Source organism: Rhinatrema bivittatum, chromosome 3, assembly GCF_901001135.1.
Source record: "Rhinatrema bivittatum chromosome 3, aRhiBiv1.1, whole genome shotgun sequence".
Lineage (NCBI taxonomy): Eukaryota > Metazoa > Chordata > Amphibia > Gymnophiona > Rhinatrematidae > Rhinatrema > Rhinatrema bivittatum.
The window spans coordinates 76,369,576-76,390,192 of NC_042617.1; the positions used below are offsets into that span (position 1 = coordinate 76,369,576).

At 42.6% G+C, this 20,617-nt stretch overlaps 1 protein-coding gene across 2 annotated transcripts in view; it reads left to right on the forward strand.

Moving 5' to 3' along the window:
- The window catches only part of PPP1R21 (protein phosphatase 1 regulatory subunit 21), a 188,354-nt gene that overhangs the window by 46,142 nt on the left and 121,595 nt on the right, over window positions 1–20,617 (forward strand). For both annotated transcript variants that reach the window (XM_029593392.1, XM_029593391.1), the window contains exons 6-9: window positions 2,195–2,253; window positions 3,147–3,241; window positions 8,983–9,035; window positions 17,977–18,126. In XM_029593392.1, the coding sequence (XP_029449252.1) occupies window positions 2,195–2,253; window positions 3,147–3,241; window positions 8,983–9,035; window positions 17,977–18,126 (357 nt within the window). The remainder of the gene's footprint in view (window positions 1–2,194; window positions 2,254–3,146; window positions 3,242–8,982; window positions 9,036–17,976; window positions 18,127–20,617) is intronic.

A 20,617-nucleotide genomic window follows, 5' to 3' on the forward strand; every position in this document is an offset into this window, starting at 1 on the left:
TCCTTTCACCGTAACCAGGTGACCAAGCTTCCGACCTTTTTGAATTTGTCAGCAGATGCTCCTATGGCGAGGGATGTACAACAAATTCTTTTGCGATATCTTAAGGTGATAAATGCCTTTCGGAGATCTGGTCATCTGTTTGTACTGTTCAGTGGAGCAGAGAAGAGAAATAAGGCTTCCAAGGGCACTGTTGCATGATGGTGAAGAGATAATTTCGGCTTACATCTGTAAGGGCACGTCAGTGCTGCAGGTGTTAAGCGGATTCCACTAGGGTGCAGGTAACCTCGTGCGCGGAGTGTCAGCTGCTTTCTCTGCAGGAGATTTGTCGAGCCATTGACGTGGTCTCTCTCTTTACATTTTTACCAAACATTACTGCTTGGATGTGTGGGTGGCGGAGGAGGCGTCTTTTTGGGGAATATGTGTCGGGTCTTTTGAGTTCCTGCCCAAAAATACACAGGGGTTTGGGGTACATCTCACTTGTCTGGACTGATCTGGGAGTATGAACAGGAAAGGAAAATTTGTTCTTAACTGCTAATTTTCGTTCCAAAAGTACCACAAATTAGTCCATGGACTCATCCCCATCTTTCAAAAGACTTTCTTGTTTCTGGATGGTGCTGAGCTGGTATGTGTTATACTCAGATTAATGAGAAGTGTACATGGTTTGGTACGTGCTTTGTGTTAAGTCAAGGGCATCTAGTTTTCAGGGGGCTCCAACTTTCTCTGTTAACCCCAGGTTTATTGGGGTTTGTTCAGGTAGACGTCAATATTGAGGTGGCATTCTCGGTTATGAGGCAGTGCCTCGGTTTTATTCTCTGCCTCCATCTGCTGGTAGGGATGCATAAACCCACTTGTCTGGAGTGATCTGTGGTACTTCAGGAACGAAAATTAGGTAAGAACCAATTTTCCTTTTGCATGTAAATTTGGAAAAAGGACATGGGGGATACAAATACACTTGAAAATTTGTGCCTTATTTAAAGAACGATTTTGGGAATTTTGCAGTCTAATTGTGTTCTGCTTGATTATGGCTTTTTTGATTACTTCCTACTAATGCTCCTGTTCACCAGGGTATTGTTGGTAATTGAATGACTTGGAGGTCACTGTGCACAAGAAGAAGGGATCCTCAATAATATTAGATTTTGTTTTTGTGAAATTGATTAAAAATGAGGATATGTTTTTTCATTTTTGCTTTTACTTACTCTCGTACATATGCATACATACATACATGCATGTACGCAATGGGCGGAGAGAGAAGGTTAGGGTTTCATAGAATTTCACCATGCAATTATAGATTCTTTAACAAAAAGGTTAAAAAAAAAAAAAAGCCTACCAAGACTTTGACAAGGAATTTGTTGCTCACAACAACCCAACAATTACCTTTTATGTGCAAACATGTCAAAAGACAACAAAAACAAATTACTTGAGCAAAAGCAGTACTTAATTGAAAATAGCTGATCAGAAAGCTCTCATGGGACAGAAACCAACAATCCCCAATAGTGTTTCACATGTACCCACATACTTTTACAGGGACCAAAGGTCACCTATTTTCTGCTATTTTATATTCAGCCAGACAATGAGGCCAAGAACAAAGCAAGTATCTAATATCTAAAGACTTAATTCAGATCATTAAAAAATACAATGTTAAATCACTCAATTCAAATCATTACACAATTTTCTTTCTAACAATCTTCTCAACACTTGCTTACTTCCAGTTACCTTTTTATTGGACTAAATTTGAGTCATCTACCACTTGTTTAACCCTTGATTCTATATATCCCAGTGGACTAACAAGGCAGCCACAATGCTTTGCTGTAACATAGAAAAGTTTAAAATAAGTTCATCAGCATTGTGTTTGAGGAAATTTTCTGAAGCAGAATGTTTGTTTAATTTCTCTTCTGGTACATTCTTGGGTATAATTGGGAGAAGAGGCAGATCATTTAGCAAGGGTGGCAAGACAACTTAGCTATACTTACCATCTAACAGCAAAATGGATAAGGAGCAAATTCATGCAGGTGGTGAGGTTTGTGCACATAATAGTTGGGAGATCTCCGTGCAGAGGGCAGGGGTAAAGGCAAGAAAGGGTGATGTTAAAGCACTGTGGATGGTGGCAACTGGGTAGGCCAAATGGTGCTTATCTGCTGATTGTGCTAAATGGATGGGACCTGTTTGTTTTTACCTGTTACTGTGATGGTTTTAGGTAAAATCTCACACGCTAGAAAGGGAAGCCAAGGATTGCAGGCTTGTAATGGAAGAATGGTAAGTTCTTTAACTGTGAGAATTAGTCTACTTTGAATTATCTGTTAAAAACATACTTATGTTAGCTGCTTTTAGCAAGCTCCAAGCAGTATGACCCAATCCCCCCTCCTTTCCTTTTTCTGATTTGTATTTTTATAATCTATCTTGTTTTTAAATTTTTGCTTGTTCTAATTTATTTTTCTCCTATTGTGTAGTCTTCATTTTAAATTATGTATGTTCATTTATGTAAACCACTTAGACCTACCAAAATTGTTCAGGCGGTATATAAAAGATTTTAAATAAATACCTGAAAGTGAAAAAAAATTCACTTTTTCTGTAAAAAAAAAAAAAAAAAAAGAAAACTAATCTGTATATCAGAAGTTTGCATGGATATCATCAAAGGCCAAGTTCAAATGTTTATTTGGTTTCAGTTGTGGTAAAACACCAAAACTGAAATTTCGATAGTTTAAAAGGATAACCATTAAATAGCACATCATTGTTTTATAGTAAATGTAGCATTTTATCTTTATAAAATGAAATTAGATCCAGTTAAACAGAACTTTATTTAGTTTTATTATTTCATGATCTTATTTTCCTTTCTTTTGAAGCCAAATTTGGAGATTGATTTAAAAAAATGTATAACCCTCAATAACTAAGGTGCATCTTTACATAGAAGTGGGTTCTCTGCACTAAATATTTTAACATTAAAAATTAGCATATAAAGAGAGTGGTTCAACTAAGGGGCAAGTCACAAAGGCTTTTCTCCAATTCTGTCTGTGGGGAAAAAGCTTAGTGAATCAGGCCCTAAGTGCAGAGTTAGAGAGAGATCTTAAAATTCAAGTTGCATCTGTGAGAGATGTTCTTGGCTTCTCGCCCCACTCCTTTTAATGATTTTTTTTCTTTTTCCTGCTCAGCCAGCAGCAGCTAAAGACACTTCATGCAGATCTGAGTGGCAGATTAGATGAATCCTTATGCATAATCAGTGAAAAAGTTCCTTTCAATGACACAAGTAAGCAAACAGACCTGGAGCATAGTGCTCTAATAAGAACAAGCATCAGTTACTGACAGATGATAGTTAAGTGATGCTGCACTAATAGTAGGTATACTCTTCTGAGAAATATCTGTCGTTGCAGTTGATGCTATTGAGTAGATTGTGTTGTAAAGAGAAATGACATTTCCTAGTAATGGTATATAACGCAGAGTATAAATCCATTCCCCTACTGATCATAGTATACAGCATATACACATAGGGGCAGCATAAATCTAATCCTACACATCTTATACATAAAAATATTGCACTTTGAATTTGATTTTTTATATATCATTTAACAACAAAAGTTGTGTACATATCATACACATTTTTTTAAAATTCCCATATACGCTCATGGTTAATACCTATGGACATATCAAAAGGGACATTCTTCAACTTTACATCATCGTGGGGAAGGAAGTGATGTCACCTGCATGACTTGAGAGCTCCCGGTCCCCTGCCGAGAAAAGCTTCAAAAAACGGACAAAAAAACGTGGCGAAAAAATACCTGCTTCGGTGGCAGAAGCTGTGCGTATCACCTGACAACTAAATGCGTTTCCGTGGACCTCCGGCAATTCTCCTACGCGGCAACGAATTTACAAAATAACGCTGGCACCCTGGACAAAATTGCGTCCGGAGCAGCGCTGGAAAAAATTAACAAGTATGGCGTGAACCAGACCCAGACGCCTCTTCGTCGTATATAGTTGTTTCAATGTAAACCGCCATCGAGGCGACAGTTTCTTCCTTGTAAACCGGTGTGATATGTATACTTTACAGGAACATCGGTATATAAAAATCAATAAATAAATGAGTATCTCTAAGGCTGACTTCATACACTGGTTTGAAGAGCTAAACACAAATATAGGAGGCATAAAAACAGCTATTTTAGCTAGTAGCAGAGCTCCGTCAAGATATGGGGGCTATTGGGCAAAGGGTGGATGACACGGAGACACAAATGGAGGAGCAAATTGTTGGTGGACTACCAAAAGGGTTAAAGATCTGGAAACTGAATATGACCTGACATAAAAAATCTGCCAGAAAAGGAGCTTTCACAGTATTACTGAGGCCTTGCGACGAAAAGGTATACGATATAAATGGCAGTTCCCCTTTGGGCTAACATTCACATTGGGAGGCTCTACCTCACGTGTGAAAACAGTTATGGAAGCCGCATGCATTCTTACTGAAGCCGGCATACATACAGTTGAGCCAACTGATCACCGAGAGCAGGCGCATGACCCTGCAAAGGACACACCAAGATGGCAGAAAGCTACATCAGGAAGATGAAGGCTCTGGAGACATTCGGGGAGCTAGACTTCTTCCAAGAGCGCACCCTCTTGAAGGCACAGCTAAGGACAGTAAGGTGAAGCAATATTGTTGGTCTTCGTGACTGTTGGGGTTTTCAAACAGCAGTACAGTGGTAGCCTTATTTGGTTTTGCACAACATCTTTGCTACATACTGGACGTAATACATGTCACCGGTGCTCGGACCTTTGGGGATACGTACCAGTGTGCACAGGTTTCCTATTTTGCGGGCCTTGAGATACTGGGGTTCTAATTAGCGAAGAGGTACTATTTTGATGGGCTGACCTGGACTGGAATTGAGTGAAGTGGGATTTGGAGATGAACCATGTTGCACTGTTATGTTATATTGGGGTTTGAAGCAATTGATGGCACATTTTGAACTTATTGACATTTGGCGCTTTATGAACACTAATACTAAAGACTTCACTTTTTATTCAGCAACTCATAGCTCGTACTCTAGAATTGATATGTTTCTCAAGACAGATTGCTCATTTCTCACACAGTAAATACCTCTATTGATATAATAACTTGGTCAGACCATGCACCCATCATATGCGAGTTAAATGCACTTCAAGGAGATATAGGACAATGCTTCTGGAGATGTAATGATTCTTTATTTGTTGATAAAGCCATAGTTCAAAAGATACGGGAAAAAATCAGTGAGTACGAGCAGTTGAATGACAGATGTTTCATCAGTGATAATGTGGGAGGGTTTCAAGGCAGTGAACCGTGGCCACTTGATAGTGCAGGCTTCCTATAAGAAAAAATTACATCATCAACAAAGACAATCATTGGAATGCTAAATTAGATAATTAGACCTAGAGCAAAAAAATTTAGGAGATTAGCAGACCTTCAAAAACTTTCTCGCTCGGCAACAATTACAACAAGTAAACATATTTGAAACAGCTTATCATTTGAATCTTACCAAACAATGCTATTTTGCGGGCGGTAATAAAGCCAGTAGATTAGCACATGCCTTAAAAAAACGACGCAGTGGTGTCCACCCTCCTGAGGTCGCGTAAGGTGTCGACTTCCTTATCATATGTGCGAGTTTGGAAGGTTTTCGAATCGTAGTGTTTCACGTGCGATTGTCTCCACTTGGGCGTCCGTTTCCAGTGTTCTAGCCTTTCTACAGGACGGTTTAGCCAAGGGATTGTCCTGTAGCTCCTTGCGGGTGCAGGTGGCAGCCCTCAGTTGTTTACGCGGTTCTGTAGACAGGAGGACTCTGGCGGCGCACCCCGATGTTGCCCGGTTCTGCAGGGGGCAAAACATTTATGCCTCCGCTGAATTCTCCATGTCCATCCTAGAATTTAAATGTGGTTCTTAAAGCTTTGTGTGCACCCACTTTTGAGCCACTGAAGAGGGTGATGCTAAAGGATCTCACATTGAAGGTAGTATTCCTGGTGGCAATTTTCTCAGCATGCCGGGTTTCTGAACTTCAGGCATTGTCCTGCAGGGAGCCTTTCTTGAGGATCTCTGATTCTGGAATTAGTTTGCGGACGATCCCTTCTTTTCTGCCAAAAGTAGTTTCCTCTCCTTTCATTTGAACCCAGTCGGTGGAGCTACCATCATTTTACCGACCTGGATAGGTCAGATTCTCTTTCGAAAGGATTTACAAAAGCTGAATGTCCGTAGGCGCTAACTGCGTTATCTGGAAGCTACCAATGGTTTTCGATTGTCAGATCATCTCTTCGTCCTTTGGAATGGACCAAAGAGGGGGTAATATGGCGTCCAAAACCACCATCGCCCATTGGTTGAAAGAGGCCATAAATTCCTCATATTTGCCCTGTGGTCTGCCCCTACTGGTGGGGCTGAAGGCGCCATTCCACTCACTCCCAGGCAGCTTCCTGGGCGGAGTGTCATCAGATTTCTCCGCAGGAAATTTGCAGAGCAGCAACTTGGAAATCTTTGCATACTTTTGCGCGACATTATCTGCTCGATGTCCAGGATCCAAGGGAGGACAATTTTGGAGCAAGCATATTAAGAGCGGGCCTCTCCGGATCCGAGCTCAAGTAGGTTCAAGCTCTGGTACATCCCAGGAGTCTGGACTGATCCGGTACATACAGGGAAAAGAAAATTAGGTCTTACCTTCGATAAATTTTCATTCCTGTAGTACCAAGGATCAGTCCAGAGTCCCGCCCACTGTGTGCATATAAGTTCCGCTGCTTCCAATTCTGCTCTCGTTTTACCTGATATGAAAGGTTCTCCCATTTGTTAATCTCTTTTACGGGTCCAGTTTGTTGTTGTCTGTGATCCAACGGTTTCCCGGTTGAGATTTCTGTATATAGTTAGTTTTAAGTTAGGGGTCATTCTGCTTTGACATTGCATAATACTGGCAGACTGTGGGTGGCAACCTGGTATTTATGACGGAGCCAGTCAAATCTTGCTCTGTCTCAATCTGCTGGTGCGGAGGCAAAACCCAGGAGTCTGGACTGATCCTTGGTACTACAGGAACGAAAATTATCAAAGGAAAGACCTAATTTTCTTATAGAGGTTAACATTTGAATGATATGTGAACAGTGGAGACTGCAGTTTTGGAATTTGCCTGTATAGAAGAGACTGATCCAGGGATTTGAAGGGAACATTGCAGGAATATATCCCCCTGATGAAGCCTGAGAGGGGTGAAACAAGGGTCCTTGTCGGGAAGTGGGAAAGCAGATTGGGATTTTAGAAGAAGGTTTTAGATATATATGATGTGTGTATGGTATGATGAATGAATGGGTGTGTGGTAACAGTATGAGGAGTTTACATGTTCAAATGGGAATATGATTATGATGATGTAAAGTTGTGGAATGTACCTTTTTATGTCTATAGGTATTGACCATGAATGTATATGGGAATTTGAAAAAAATGTGTATATGATATATTATGTACACAACTTTTTTGGTTAAATGATATATAAAAAATAAAAATATTGCATGTTGAATTGATATAAGATGTGTATGATTAGATTTACCCTGCCCCTACGTGTATATGCTGTATACTATGATCAGTAAGGGAATGTGATATACTCTGTGTTATATACCATTACTAGGAATGTCATTTATATGATGTGTGTATGGTATGATGTATTCCTAGTAATGGGCCACCGAAGCAGACGTGTTAGCTAGATTGGTCAAAAAAACACAGTTTTTCTCGTTTGGCTATATAGCCTACTTTGTGAATCTCATACTTTTTTGTCTCTGTATGTTTTGTTATATTTTTGTCCTTTATTGTACTAAAAGATATGCACCCTTTATTATGGTCTCACCCTTTACTTTTAGCAGTCTGCCTCCTTGAGTCTTCCATTCTTTGTGCTGTATTCATACTTTATAGCAAGGCTTCCCAAACTGTGGGTCAAAAGTGCTTCAATTGGCAGCATTCTTCAGGCGCCAGCAGCAGAAGCATTAGTAGTGGAAGGCTCTGCGCTTACCTGAATTTTGTGGTTTCAAGGAGAGACTGGGGCTGCTGAAAGACCTGTGAGCTTGCACTGGATCGCAGGCCCTTGACTGACTTTCGTTACTAATGCTGTTGCCACTTTCAGATCATCAGGTTTGGGATCAGTCATAAGCAAGAAGAGAGGATTGAGTGTTCATAGGGTGAGAGAGGGGAAATATCTGAAGGTCGGCTGGGGAATGTAAGAGAGGAACTGGGGAGTGAGAGCGGATGGGATTGAGGTAAGGAGGAGGCAATGTCATAGGGTTAGTTGGGGATTATAAGAAGGGCTTGGACATGAGAGTATCATTTGGAGATAATGCAAAAAGTGCTAGAGGGATGAGAGAGGAGGCATGGGCAGAGGAGGTGAGAGGAGCCTGGGGGATGTAAGGGGGTGTGGGAAGGTTATCCTCTGGAGGGGGGTTGAAGTTGAGAGAGGTACAGATAGACTGGACAGAGGGAATGTTAATGGGCATCAGCTAGAATGTGGGGAGGGTAACAGTGCAGTGATTGTTACAAGGGGACCACCTTGCTAATTTGTTTTGGTCTTCCTCTGGGGTCATGTGAATTTAGGTGCTAAAATAGGGTCACATTGACTAAATGTTTGGGAAGCCCTTCTTTGCAGGAATTGGTGTGATACCTGCATGGGCTTTGACTAGGAATCGGCACAGAAGCGCCCCCTAACTTTAGATTTATAGTGGTGGGAGAAGCTGTTAGTGGAGCTTTAAACATGGTTTTATCCTTGGGCATGAAATCTAACTGCATTATATAGGGGACCTTTGTTTTCAGTTTTTATATTTCCTGGGATAAACAATGTGGAAAAACTACTTTCTGACTGTATTTCACTTGTTATAATAGTCGTTTTTCCACATATTTTTTTTAAATTTTTGTTATAACATTAAAATGCCCAGGAGAAATAAAATAAAAACTGAAAATGAAGGTTCCTAAGAATATACAAGGCTTTTGCTGGTACTACTGTTTTACTAGGTGTCTTGTTTTGCCAGAATCCTGTGAGTTTAATGCCCTTAACGTACCATTCCATAACAGACGGCATCAGGTAAGCAGAGAGCTGCAGACAGACACTTTGAAAATGTTTTTAAATGGATTTCTTTTCACATAAATGGACCTTGAGTTATTTATTTTTTCTTTTTCAAAATCTTTCATTTTCATTCAGTACACCAGGAGGTTAGGGTCTGCTGCTACTGTGTTACTTTTTCGCTTAGTTGCTTCATCTTTTATTAATGTTCACACTAAGTGAAAATTCCATATTAACTGAGCAAGCAAGTTAAGTGAATATTTGCCATAGAAGAGGAGAGCATGTGAAGACAGTGAGTAAGGAATAAAGTGGGAACTAGATCTACTAAAAGGCCAAAAAAGCAGCATTTCAGTAAGCAGTTTTGCACATTTTTGCATACTGAGAGAACGGTTAGTTGTAACCTGTATATGTGAACACCAGAAATATTACTAAAACAAAAAAACTGTTATAGGAGCAGTGCTCTGAAATTTGAATGCCTTCATGTGACAGCCCTTTTTACTCCTTCCAGGAGGGGTCCCTATATTCTGTCCTCTAGAACCCCAGTCAAGTTGGGTTTCAGAATTTCAACACTTCTTAGCATTCGAATAGGTGGATCCATGACCAATGCTATTACTAGCAACAGTAACATGGAATAGACTTAGTTTTTGGGTACTTGCCAGGTTCTTATGGCCTGGATTGGCCACTGTTGGAAACAGGATGCTGGGCTTGATGGACCCTTGGTCTGACCCAGTATGGCATGTTCTTATGCACATCTACCAGCAGATGGAGACTGAGCAAAGCTGATGTCACTGTATATATACCCCTGCACTCACAGCCCATCAGTATTCTCCTTCTCCAGCAGATGGTGGACGTGTTATTTCCCTACTGGGAATTGCGTTGTTTTTTTTGGGTTTTTTTTTTAAATAGGAGAAAAGAGAGAAGTTTATTGCTCCACTCTCCTGTGGTGATACCTTATGGTCCCTCCCTTAGTGGTGATTTCTTTGGATCCTTTCCTCAGGAGTGCCTTGGTCTGGTAGCTGGATTTTGCTGGCATGGACTTAGCTGGTAAAAAAAAAAAAAAAAAGCTGAATGGCAAGTGGGTGCAGGAAGCTGAGCGTGGTGGTGAAAGTATATGCCCTCTTCCCCCGCAGCCAAAGACAAACTCTATACTCTGCCGGGATGGGCTGAGCTCAGAGTATAAAAATAAAAAGGGAGAGTTGATTTTAGGGATTCCTCTTACCCTCCGGTCTCTGTGTTTGGCATGCCAATTCGATGTCTGTTCCCACCTCCAGGGGAGCTTCGGGGACTCGGGCAACTTGGAGGTTGAGCAGTCTTTTGGGCTAGGCCCCGCTCTCAGGTTTAGACTTTTTGCTACATGGTAGGCCGGAGTGGTGTTCACGTGCCTTTTCTTTGCTCAAAAGGCTGCCCACTTCAGGTATGTCGGTTCGTTCTTGCATGCCCGACTGTGGATCTAGTTGTGTGCCTTGCTGGGAGCTTGGTTGGATGCACAGTGGTGTGCTTCAGAGCACCTTGATGGGTGCACAACTTGAGCATTTACCTGAATAGTACATAGGTGCCTAGTTTTTGGGTGTCTATTTTTTTTTTTTTTTACAAGACCTTATTGTGAATACAGCTGGGCATACATTTCTGATGCCTGTTTAGGGTGTGTTGTCAAGTGACTATAGCGCCGATAGCAAAGAAGCCTAAGCACCTTACCCTTTGTACTGCTTGCCATATTTGGGCATCTCAGCCTGGCATTCCCTCTAATCTTGTGTCAGCACTGTTTGGAGGCTTAGGGAGACTTGTTTCTGTCTGACTTTGATAAGCCCGGTCCTTCCCAGTATGTTGCGGGAATGGAAAAAGTTGCCAGAGGTTTCACCTGGAATTGGGGCTCCCTTAGCTGGTTTGTCAGAGGGGGCAGGTAGTTCACTGGATCAGGACAGACTCCCCCTGGTTTTGGCATGGACCCCTCTGCCTTTTCTTGGGTGGAATTTTTTCAAGGGCTGTTGTCCTTTCTTCAGGCGCATCATTGGTCCCGGCCAATCTTAATTCAGAATCGCAGCCTGCGGATTTCCGCATACCTGGTGCTGCAGGTAAGCATCTGAGTACTTCTAGATCTGCTGGGGGTTACGCTGATAAGGACCTGGATGGCATGGATGATGAAGCCCATCCTTACTTCTGGAGGATGGGGAAATTCCTCCAGTGCTGGAGCTGTATACAACTATGTTGAATTTTTTTCATAGAGATGGTTACCAGCTCTGATTTCCAAGATATTGAAGATACTTGGAGGTACCGGGGGCTGATTCAATGCTTGAGCCAAAGAAGGATCTCATTTTCATTTCTTTGCGGAAAGCCTCATGTTTCTTCCCTATTATAGAGGCTATTCAAGAATTGATTGATCTTGAATGGAGCACCCTGGAAGTTAATTTTAAAGAAACGCAAACCTTGGAAGGGCTAAATCCCCTGAATCTGGCTGCAAGAGAGCAGTTGCACTTTCTGAAAGTGGATGCGCATGTTTCTGCCGTCACGAAGCAGGTGACTATCTCCATAGATGGGGAAGTGGCATTGAAGAATGGACAAGATAGAAGAATTAAGGCCATCCTTAAGCTGGCCTCTGAAGCAGTGGCAATGCATTTGCAGATATCTTCTTGTTGCTCCCTGGTGGCTTGCTTTTGTTCATTTCTCTCTCACTGATGGAACCAGCAGCTGTCGTTTTGGCAGATGTGGGCTGCGACCTGGTCAACACTTCGGCCAGAGGGGTGGCTTTGGTAATAGCAGCCAGGTGTCTGCTATGGCTCAGGAATTGGTCAGCCGATACAATTTCAAAGTCTAATCTTACAAATTGCCTTTTAAAGGAACATTCTTGTTTGGGAGAGAGTTGGAAAAGATGGCCAATAAGTGGGGTGAGGCCCAGGTTTCTTGGTTACCAGAAGATAAGCAGATGCCACACTCCTTTGACCCACTGGATTAAGGAGAGATCATTCTAGGGGTTTCAGATTCTTCAAACCCTACAAGAGGAGCAGTATCCCAGAAGGCTCAGCCTTTGGGTAGGTCTGTCCTTGCAGCCCAGAAGGGGTGCAGGCTCAGGTAGTGGTGCTCCCCGAATCTCTCAGTGAAGGTGTACCGACCCACCCTCGGGAACAGGAGATGGGGGGGGGGGGGGAGGGGTTTGGTTTTTTTTTTTAATCAGGGGGATCAAGATCACGTCAGACCAGTGGGTTCTGGAGGTGATACGAGATTGTTACACTCTGGAGTTTCTTAGTGTTCCTTGGGATGTCTTCTTGATGCTCAATGTTCATGTTTTAACTTTCAATAAAATACCAATTGGAAAAAAAAAAAAAAAAAAGAGACTAGCAGTGGCATGTAGGTTGTCAAGGCGTTGTACATCTAATAGACCTATAAGAAATACCCACCAAGCTAAACTTGCCTCTCCTCCTCTTAAACACATCAAACACGTGACCACAAGAGACCGTTCTTTCTCCATAGCTGGTATCAACATCTGGAATAAAATGCCCATGGATTTGCGTCTCAAATCCTGCCATAAAACATTCAAAAAAAACCTCAAAACTTGGTTGTTCGAACAAGCTTTCACACTATGATCATCGATTAATCTGAAATGCCGTTTTCTTGTTTACGTTTCACTAGTTTCCTGTTACTATTCTCTCCCTTATGTTTGATTCAACCTGCTAATTTATCTGTTCTCCATTTACGCCTGCCATGCCTATTTGCAATATTTGTGACTTGACATTAACTATTGGAATAGGCCTGTAGCAGGTTAATTGCATATATTGCTCTCCTGCTTCGTTATTGAATTAGAATATGCATTTGTTCTTTAATAGTTAAAGTAGTTATATTAGGCGCTCCTGAATTCTATTATTTATGTAAAGCCTGTTGCTGTCATTTGTTTACTTCCTGTAAAGACTGTTGCTAATTTATTATTTACTGTAAACTGAGGTGATGTATATCTTTACGTGCCGCGGTATATAAAAATCACTAAATAAAATAAATAAATAAAAATAAGGCTCCTTGGCCTGCAGACTGTATTTCCAGTGCCCAGATCTCAAGAAAATATGGGCTGATATTCCATTTATTTCATTGTGCCAAGAAGGGAGGACTCTTTTCGCCCCCATCCTAGATCTTGAGGGAGTCAACCGTCATCTGCGAGTAACTTGTTTTCGTATGGAAACTTTATGCTCAGTAATAATGGCAGTACAGTTGGAGTTTCTGATGTCCCTGGATTTGTTAGAGGCGTACCTTCATATTCCCATCCACCTGGCATGTGAACTGTTTCTGCGTTTCACTGTTTTGGGGCGACACTGTCAGTATCGGGCACTGCCTTTTGGGTTGGCCACTGCGCCCAGAACCTTTTCCAAAGTTATGGTAGTGGTTGCGACAGTGTTGAGAGAGGATGGCATTCTGGTTCACCTGTTCTTAGACGATTGGTTGATTTGGGCCAAGAATCTGGACAGCCTTCAGGTCTCACGCCAGGTGATCTCCTTGCTACAGGAGCAAGGTTGTGTGGTGAACTTAGCCAAGAGCAATCTACAGCCATCCCGGACACTGGAGTATCTCTGTGTTCGGTCTGACACGAAGCAAGGCAGAGTGTTCCGCATTCAGAAGCTGATGGTGTGGGTGCGACTTGACAAACAATACGTCTTACAGTGTGGTCTTATATTCAGGTGCTCTGTTTGATAGCGGCAACCCTAAAGTTTGTTCCGTGGGCAAGGGTGCACTCTCTTCAACCCATTCTGCTGATTTGTTGGAGTCCATAGTCTGACTGTTCGATATGGCTTCACCGGCCGGTGGAGAACAGCATACAGCTGCAGTGGTGGCTGCAAGTGTGACCATCTGGAGAAGGGGGGGTTCCCTACAATCATCAGACTGGTTAGTACTCACGACAGATGTGAGCCTCCAGGGTAGGGGGGGCCCACTGTCAGGAATTGACAGCGCAAGGACGCTGGAGTACAGAAGAGTCTCTCTGGAGCATCAATTGGATGGAAGCCTGGGCTGTCCGGTTAGTATGCTTACGATTTGTGGACTGATTGAAGGATCGAGCAGTCAGATAATGCCAGACAATGCAACGGTGCCTTGCCACCTTGCTCTGAGCAAGAATGTTCTTCACTTCCTTAACCTATTTACGGGTTTGGCGGGTATTTGAGGCTTGGTGTGAGGATCAAGAGGGTTCTTTCTCATTCGGTTAAGATCCCGCTCATTTTGGAATTTTTGTAGGATGGACTGAGGAAGGGCTTGGCCATTTATTCATTGAAGGTACAGGTGGCAGCTCTTGCCTATTTCCAAGTGGTGGACCCTTCTCGCCTCATCAGGATGTGGCTTTTTTCTTAAAATGGGTGAAGTATCTTCATTCTCCCCTGCGGTTGCCAGTACCCTTGAGGAGACTTAATCTGGTTTTGGATTTCCTGGTGGGTCCCACCTTTCAACTGCTGTGCAGCCTTTTCTTGGTTTATGTTGAAAACTGTTTCTTGTGGCATTTTGTTTGGCACATAGTCTCTGAACTGCAGGCATTGTCTTGCTGGGAACCATTTCTGCAAGTGACTCTGGTGATAGTTATATACTGTTCCATCTTTTTTTGCCAAAGGTGGTCTTGGATTTTCACTTGAATGAATCAATTTCCCTACCAACCCTGGATAGGGGAGAGAGAGACGTGGATGAATATCTTCTGTTACGGTCCTTGGATGTTAAGAGGCATATCTTGAGGTAAGTAGAGGTTTCTGAACATCTCAGGAAGACGGGCCGGCTGTTTATACTCCATGGTGGGAGTAAATAGAGTGAGCCGATGTCGCGGGCTATAATAGCCCACTGGATTAAAAAGGTAGTAATGACCGTGTATGTGGATGCTGAGTAACTGTTGCTCAGTTAATTTAGGGCTCATTCCACTAGGGCTTAGGCATTGTCATGGGCAGAGATTAGATTGCTGTTTCCCATTTGAGATTTGCCAAGCTGCGATTATGGGCCTTCTTGCATATCTTTTCCAGGCATTACTGCCTGGATCTGCAGGCCTAGGAGGACGCAGCCTTCGCATGTGTGGTATTGATAGGACCATAGGCAACCTCCTGCCATGTTTGGGAGTAGCTTTGGTACATCCCACTGGTCGTGGATCCACCTATCTGAATGCTAAGAGATGAGAAATTACTACTTACCTGATAATGTCCTTTTCTTTAATAATGATAGTTGGATCCACCTTCCTGTCCTTGGCTGCTGGATGCTGATGCTATTGTCTTGTGTGGCTGCATGTTCCAGGGATTACGGATGTCAATCCAGACCCTAGACTAATGCTGTTACACTCCTTGTCTGAGCTCAGTGGTTTCCTATTAGCTGAATGCTGGAGTGGCTGTCTGTTAATCAAGTTTTGTTAGTTTGTCCACTTTTGGCTTTGGCAGAGAATACTGGTGGGCTGATGTCATTGTAGAGGTATATTCCCATCTCCATTGCTAAATCCCTAGCTGACATAATAAATTGTTCATTAGCATCTGGCAAAGTCCCAGACCCACTCAAAATTGCTGTTGTCAAACCCCTCCTCAAAAACCCCTCCCTTAACCCCTCTGACCCAGCAAACTATCGTCCTATTTCCAACCTCCCCCTCATCGCCAAAGTACTTGAGAAGGTAGTCAATTCCCAAGTTTCTGACTTCCTCGAGGACCACCACATCTTACATCCATCCCAATTTGGTTTCCGTAAGGAGCGTAATACAGAAAATCTCCTGCTCGCAATCACCAACACCATCCACATAGGCATGGGCCAAGGGACATCCTTTCTCCTCGCTATCCTTGATATTTCAGCTGCCTTCGATACAGTCAAGCACCAAATCCTACTTTCCCTACTAGCAGAAATAGGTATCGCAGGCACTGCATTATCCTGGTTCTCCTCATACCTCGCTAATAGAGAAAACATAGTAAAAATTGACAAAGCTGAATCTTCTCTCATCTCCCTCACACAAGGAGTTCCTCAGGGGTCCTCACTCTCTTCTACCCTTTTCAATATTTATTTACTGCCCCTGTGCCACCTGCTCTCTGACCTAGGATTGAACTTTTTCCTATATGCCGACGACGTTCAAATCCTCATCCCTATCCAAAATACCCTAAAAGAAACCCTCCAACTATGGGACTCCCATCTTACATCCATCAATTCACTCCTATCCAACCTCCACCTTGCCCTTAATGCTTCTAAAACTGAGATACTCATAATATCTAATCAACCTGAACTATCACTCCCCAATATCCCATCCTCTCCCCACGTCTCATCACCTACTGTCAGAGACCTCGGTATCGAACTTGACCAGCGCCTCGATTTCAAAGCTCACATTAAATCCCTTCTTAAGGGAGGCTTTTACAAACTCCACATCATGAAAAAGCTAAAACCACTGCTCCACACACAAGATTTCCGTCTAGTCTTGCAGACCACTCTCCTCTCCAAAGTGGATTACTGCAATTCCCTCCTCATTGGCCTTCCAGAGTCGACCATCAAACCCCTATAAATCCTGCAAAACGCCATGGCGAGAATCTTAACGAACACCCGAAAAAGAGACCACATCACCCCCATACTTAAGGACCTCCACTGGTTACCCATCTCTTTCCGTATACAGTATAAAACCCTCACTATACTACACAATCTCCTCTACAAATCCAACCCCTGGCTCAAGGACTCGCCGCACTTCCGTATAACCAATCGTCCTACCAGATCCTCCCACGCAGGTATCCTTCATACTCCCTCCCTCAAAATTGCTCATCTCACCTCCACGAGAGAAAGGGCCTTTACCATAGCAGGCCCTTCACTCTGGAACACCCTCCCCACCTTTCTCAGCCTTGAACCCTGCCTGGCCACATTCAAAAAAGGCATAAAAACGTGGCTTTTCAGAAAGGCCTATCCGGAAACCAATCAAACCTAGACACACCTACCTAGATCCTCCCATACAGTCCCTCAGCCTCATTCCCTCTCACCCTGCCCGCCCTTTCCCCCCCTCTTAAGGCAATTCCTCATCGCCCTTCCTTTGCCCGCCCTCGTTCTGCAAATTTACAAAATTGCGCATTGTGTCCAATGTAATTAATCTTATCCTAATTGTAACTACTGTATATAGCTCCTTCTGTAAATAAGTTCCTCCTATTTCTTATTTTGACGGTTGTTTTTTACTCTCTCTCACGCTACCTATCTTTCCCTCCCTTCTCCTGTCTCCCCTACCCCCCTCCTTTTTTTCTGGCCTGCTCCCATCCCCGCCCCCTATTTATTGTAATTTCCTCCTTTAATTGAGTTACTTGTAAACTGGCGTGATGTGCCATACGAACGTCGGTATATTAAAAGTTGTTAAATAAATAAATAAATATACTGTGATGTCAGCTTTGCTCCATCTCCATCTGCTGGTAGAGGTGCATAATCCACCAGTTGTGGATCCACTTATTCTTATTAAAGAAAAGGAAATTATCAGGTAAATTGTAATTTCTCCATGCATATGCATGGAATCAATTTGTATACACTGCCTCTATTGTATGCAAATAGATTTCTTGCCTATTCAATTTGGAAATCCTGAAAATGTGACTTGGTTGAGGACAGAGTTTGGGCACCTCTGTTTTAGAAAGTCATGCTTTTCGATGAGACATGGCAGTTGTACTCTGACAATTAAACTGAAACAATCTAAAATGCCACATTACCAGCAAATTCACCATTTATTTTTAATGTAACTTTGGCATGCATGAACAGTGTGTGTATGTATAGACAGAAGTCTGTATGTAATGCCTATATGGGTATAGGGTCTTGCACTTTCTGCTCTATTAGAGTAGCGGCCATAATAAACATTGCCTTTGCCACCCATGAGTTACGGCTTTTCCTCTCACAAGTGAGCAGTAAGAAAAATTAGTGTGCAACCATTATGTGCCATCTTTAAAAGCAGTGCTTGGTTTCTTTCTGTATGAAATGCACATCTGTTTTGCTGATGTGAATGACAGTAAAATAAATTCTTGATCTGTGTTTAAAGATGAAGATGCGAGACATTGCTGGCCAGGCCCTGGCTTTCATTCAGGATCTTGTTACGGCTCTCCTCAACTTCCATACTTACACAGAGCAGAGAGTCCAGATTTTCCCTGTTGATTCTGCCATCGACATAATATCACCATTAAATCAGAAGGTACATGACTTCTTCTAGGGAATAAATGTGTTTTGGAGAAATATTAAGCAAAACTAAAGTAAATTAGAAAATATGCTGTACACTTAGTCAATCTTTGCTTTTTGCTAGATGTTCTTCTTTTAGTCAGATTCTTGCTGTAGAGGACAAGAGGATGGTTAAATTGTATAATATCAGAAGAATCAAATAAGACTTCTGTCCCCGCCCCCTCCTCCCCCAGATGATTACATAGGATAAACTGCCTTTTGGACCCAATGCAGACACTGTATTAACATACTAGCATAAAGAAACACATTGTGTATTTTTGAAATAGAACTATCAGTTCACCCAGTCTTGCAAAGATAATTTGCATGTTTACAGTGTCCTAGCCCTGTAATATGTTGGGTCAGCGTACAGGGAGGTTAAGTGATTTGCTCAAAGTCAAATGGAAGGGTTACATAGCCAGTAATGTTGCTGATTTAATGGCAGTCGTAGCTTTTTTTCTGCCCTTGTGATACATTTCCTAAAATATTAGGATTGATTGGCATAGCTAAAAACTGGGAAAAACATTGTTGTTCCCTTTTAAAGAGCAATTTTAGCTGCATTCCAGCTGCTCTCTAAGATCTGTGAGAAGTTGTAAGAGTTTGATTTATGTAATCAAGAGAAGAAACTGCAGAGACCATGGCATTTAGATAGAAAACAGAGGTTATGAAGAGGTGGATTATCAGTTCTCACTCTATTGGGGACAAATGAAGTAGAAGGCTTAAATTATAGCAGAAGAGATTAATTTAAACATTAGAAACAATTTTGTGGACCAGCCTGCTGGCTTAGATAGGTGCTGTGCACTGCTATGTGCAGGGTTCCTGATTTGATCCCTGGGTCAGGTCTTCTGCTCTTCAGCTCAGCTGGGTGTGGGTAGGCTGTGGAGGCAGCACTCACAGCCCCCTGGGAAGGGCAAGTCATGGCCATTGCTTATGGGTGACACCTACTGACCACATTCAGGGCTCATGATTACAAGGTTCCGGAAGGAGTCTTGGTGTATTCCCCTCCCATCCCAGGGCCACCATTGCAATAACTGGGGGTATACAATAGGGGAAAAAATCCCAAGGCAATAGTGAATGAAAGCTAGATCCAAACCTGGTTCTGATTGAGCTGGAAGTACAAAGAATCTGTCATTCACCTGTTTTAGGTACATTGGAGCCAGCATGAAGGCAGGGGTATGGATGTGGTGAGCTCATCTGCTCCTTCACAACCCTCTGGTTGTGAGACCTTCCATTGATGCTATGACGAGCACAGCTTTCTGAAAGTTCTGTAGAGAGTTGGAGCACTTCCAAAGTGGAACCTAGCACAGTATTTCCCAGGCTTCTCCTGGAGGCACACCTGACCAGTTGGGTTTCTTTCAGGCTATCCATAATAAAAATGTATATGAGAGATTTACATACCTTGGATCTCCAGTGTAATCAAATCTGTCTCATGAATATTTGACACAATCCTGAAAACTGGTGTTTTTCTAGGAGAGGATAGGAAAACATTGGCCTGGCACTTACTGGCCTTTGCCTGAGAAATATTTATCTTTAGCTAGAGGATATTAGGCTTCTTAATTTAGCCTATAAACAGGCCGATTCAATAAGAAGACTGCAATTCCTACAATTAAATCTGCATGTGTCAGCCAAGTAAGAGACAGAGCCCTATCAATAGCAGGATCAAAACTGTGGAATAAGTTAGCATCTCAATTACGGCTGCAACAGGATAAAAAGAAGTTCAAAGCTGATCTTAAGACATGGCTGTTCAATGCGGCTTACACTGAAAATGAGAAATAGGCATGCATGCTAATTTAACATCTACAGCACTTTATTTTTAGGTAGGTAGTTATTTCTTTTGAACTGATAAATGTGTTCTTAGGACTTTTAATTCCCTGTACGTACCTGGATCAGTCCAGACCGTGGGTTGAGCCTCCTGTCCAGCAGATGGAGACAGACCAAAACTGTGAGGGTATCCTATATCAGGACAGAGCCTACCCTATACCCCTTCAGTATTCGTCTGGCTCCAGCAGGTGCAGGCAGCTGAACCTACAGTTCCCCTTCTTCCCTTAGTTTCCCTGAGGGGATTTTCTTTACTTTTGGTCTGGATCAAGCAAGTATTAAATTCTTGTTTAAAAAAAAAAAAAGACTCTGAAAGTTTTCTCTGGGAGCCTGGGGTGGGGGGGCTTGCCCATCCTAGGCCCCTTTTTCCTGGTGACCATCTGGGGTGATACTGGTGGTCCAGTCTCTCCCCCATTATCTAGCTGTCCACTGTAAAACAGTACCCTCTCAGGGAGTGTTTTTCCCCGGCTTAGCTGAACAGTTAAAAAAAAAAAAAAAAGGGTAGAAGCAGGACTGTATTTGTTACTTTTTAAGAACTGTGGACGGCTCTTGCAGAGTTCGGTTGCTGCCTCCACTGGCCGGCTTCGGCCCTGCGCAGCTCAGCTGTTTTTATTTTTTTAACATTTTTTTTCCCTTCAGCGCGGGTGCCGCGT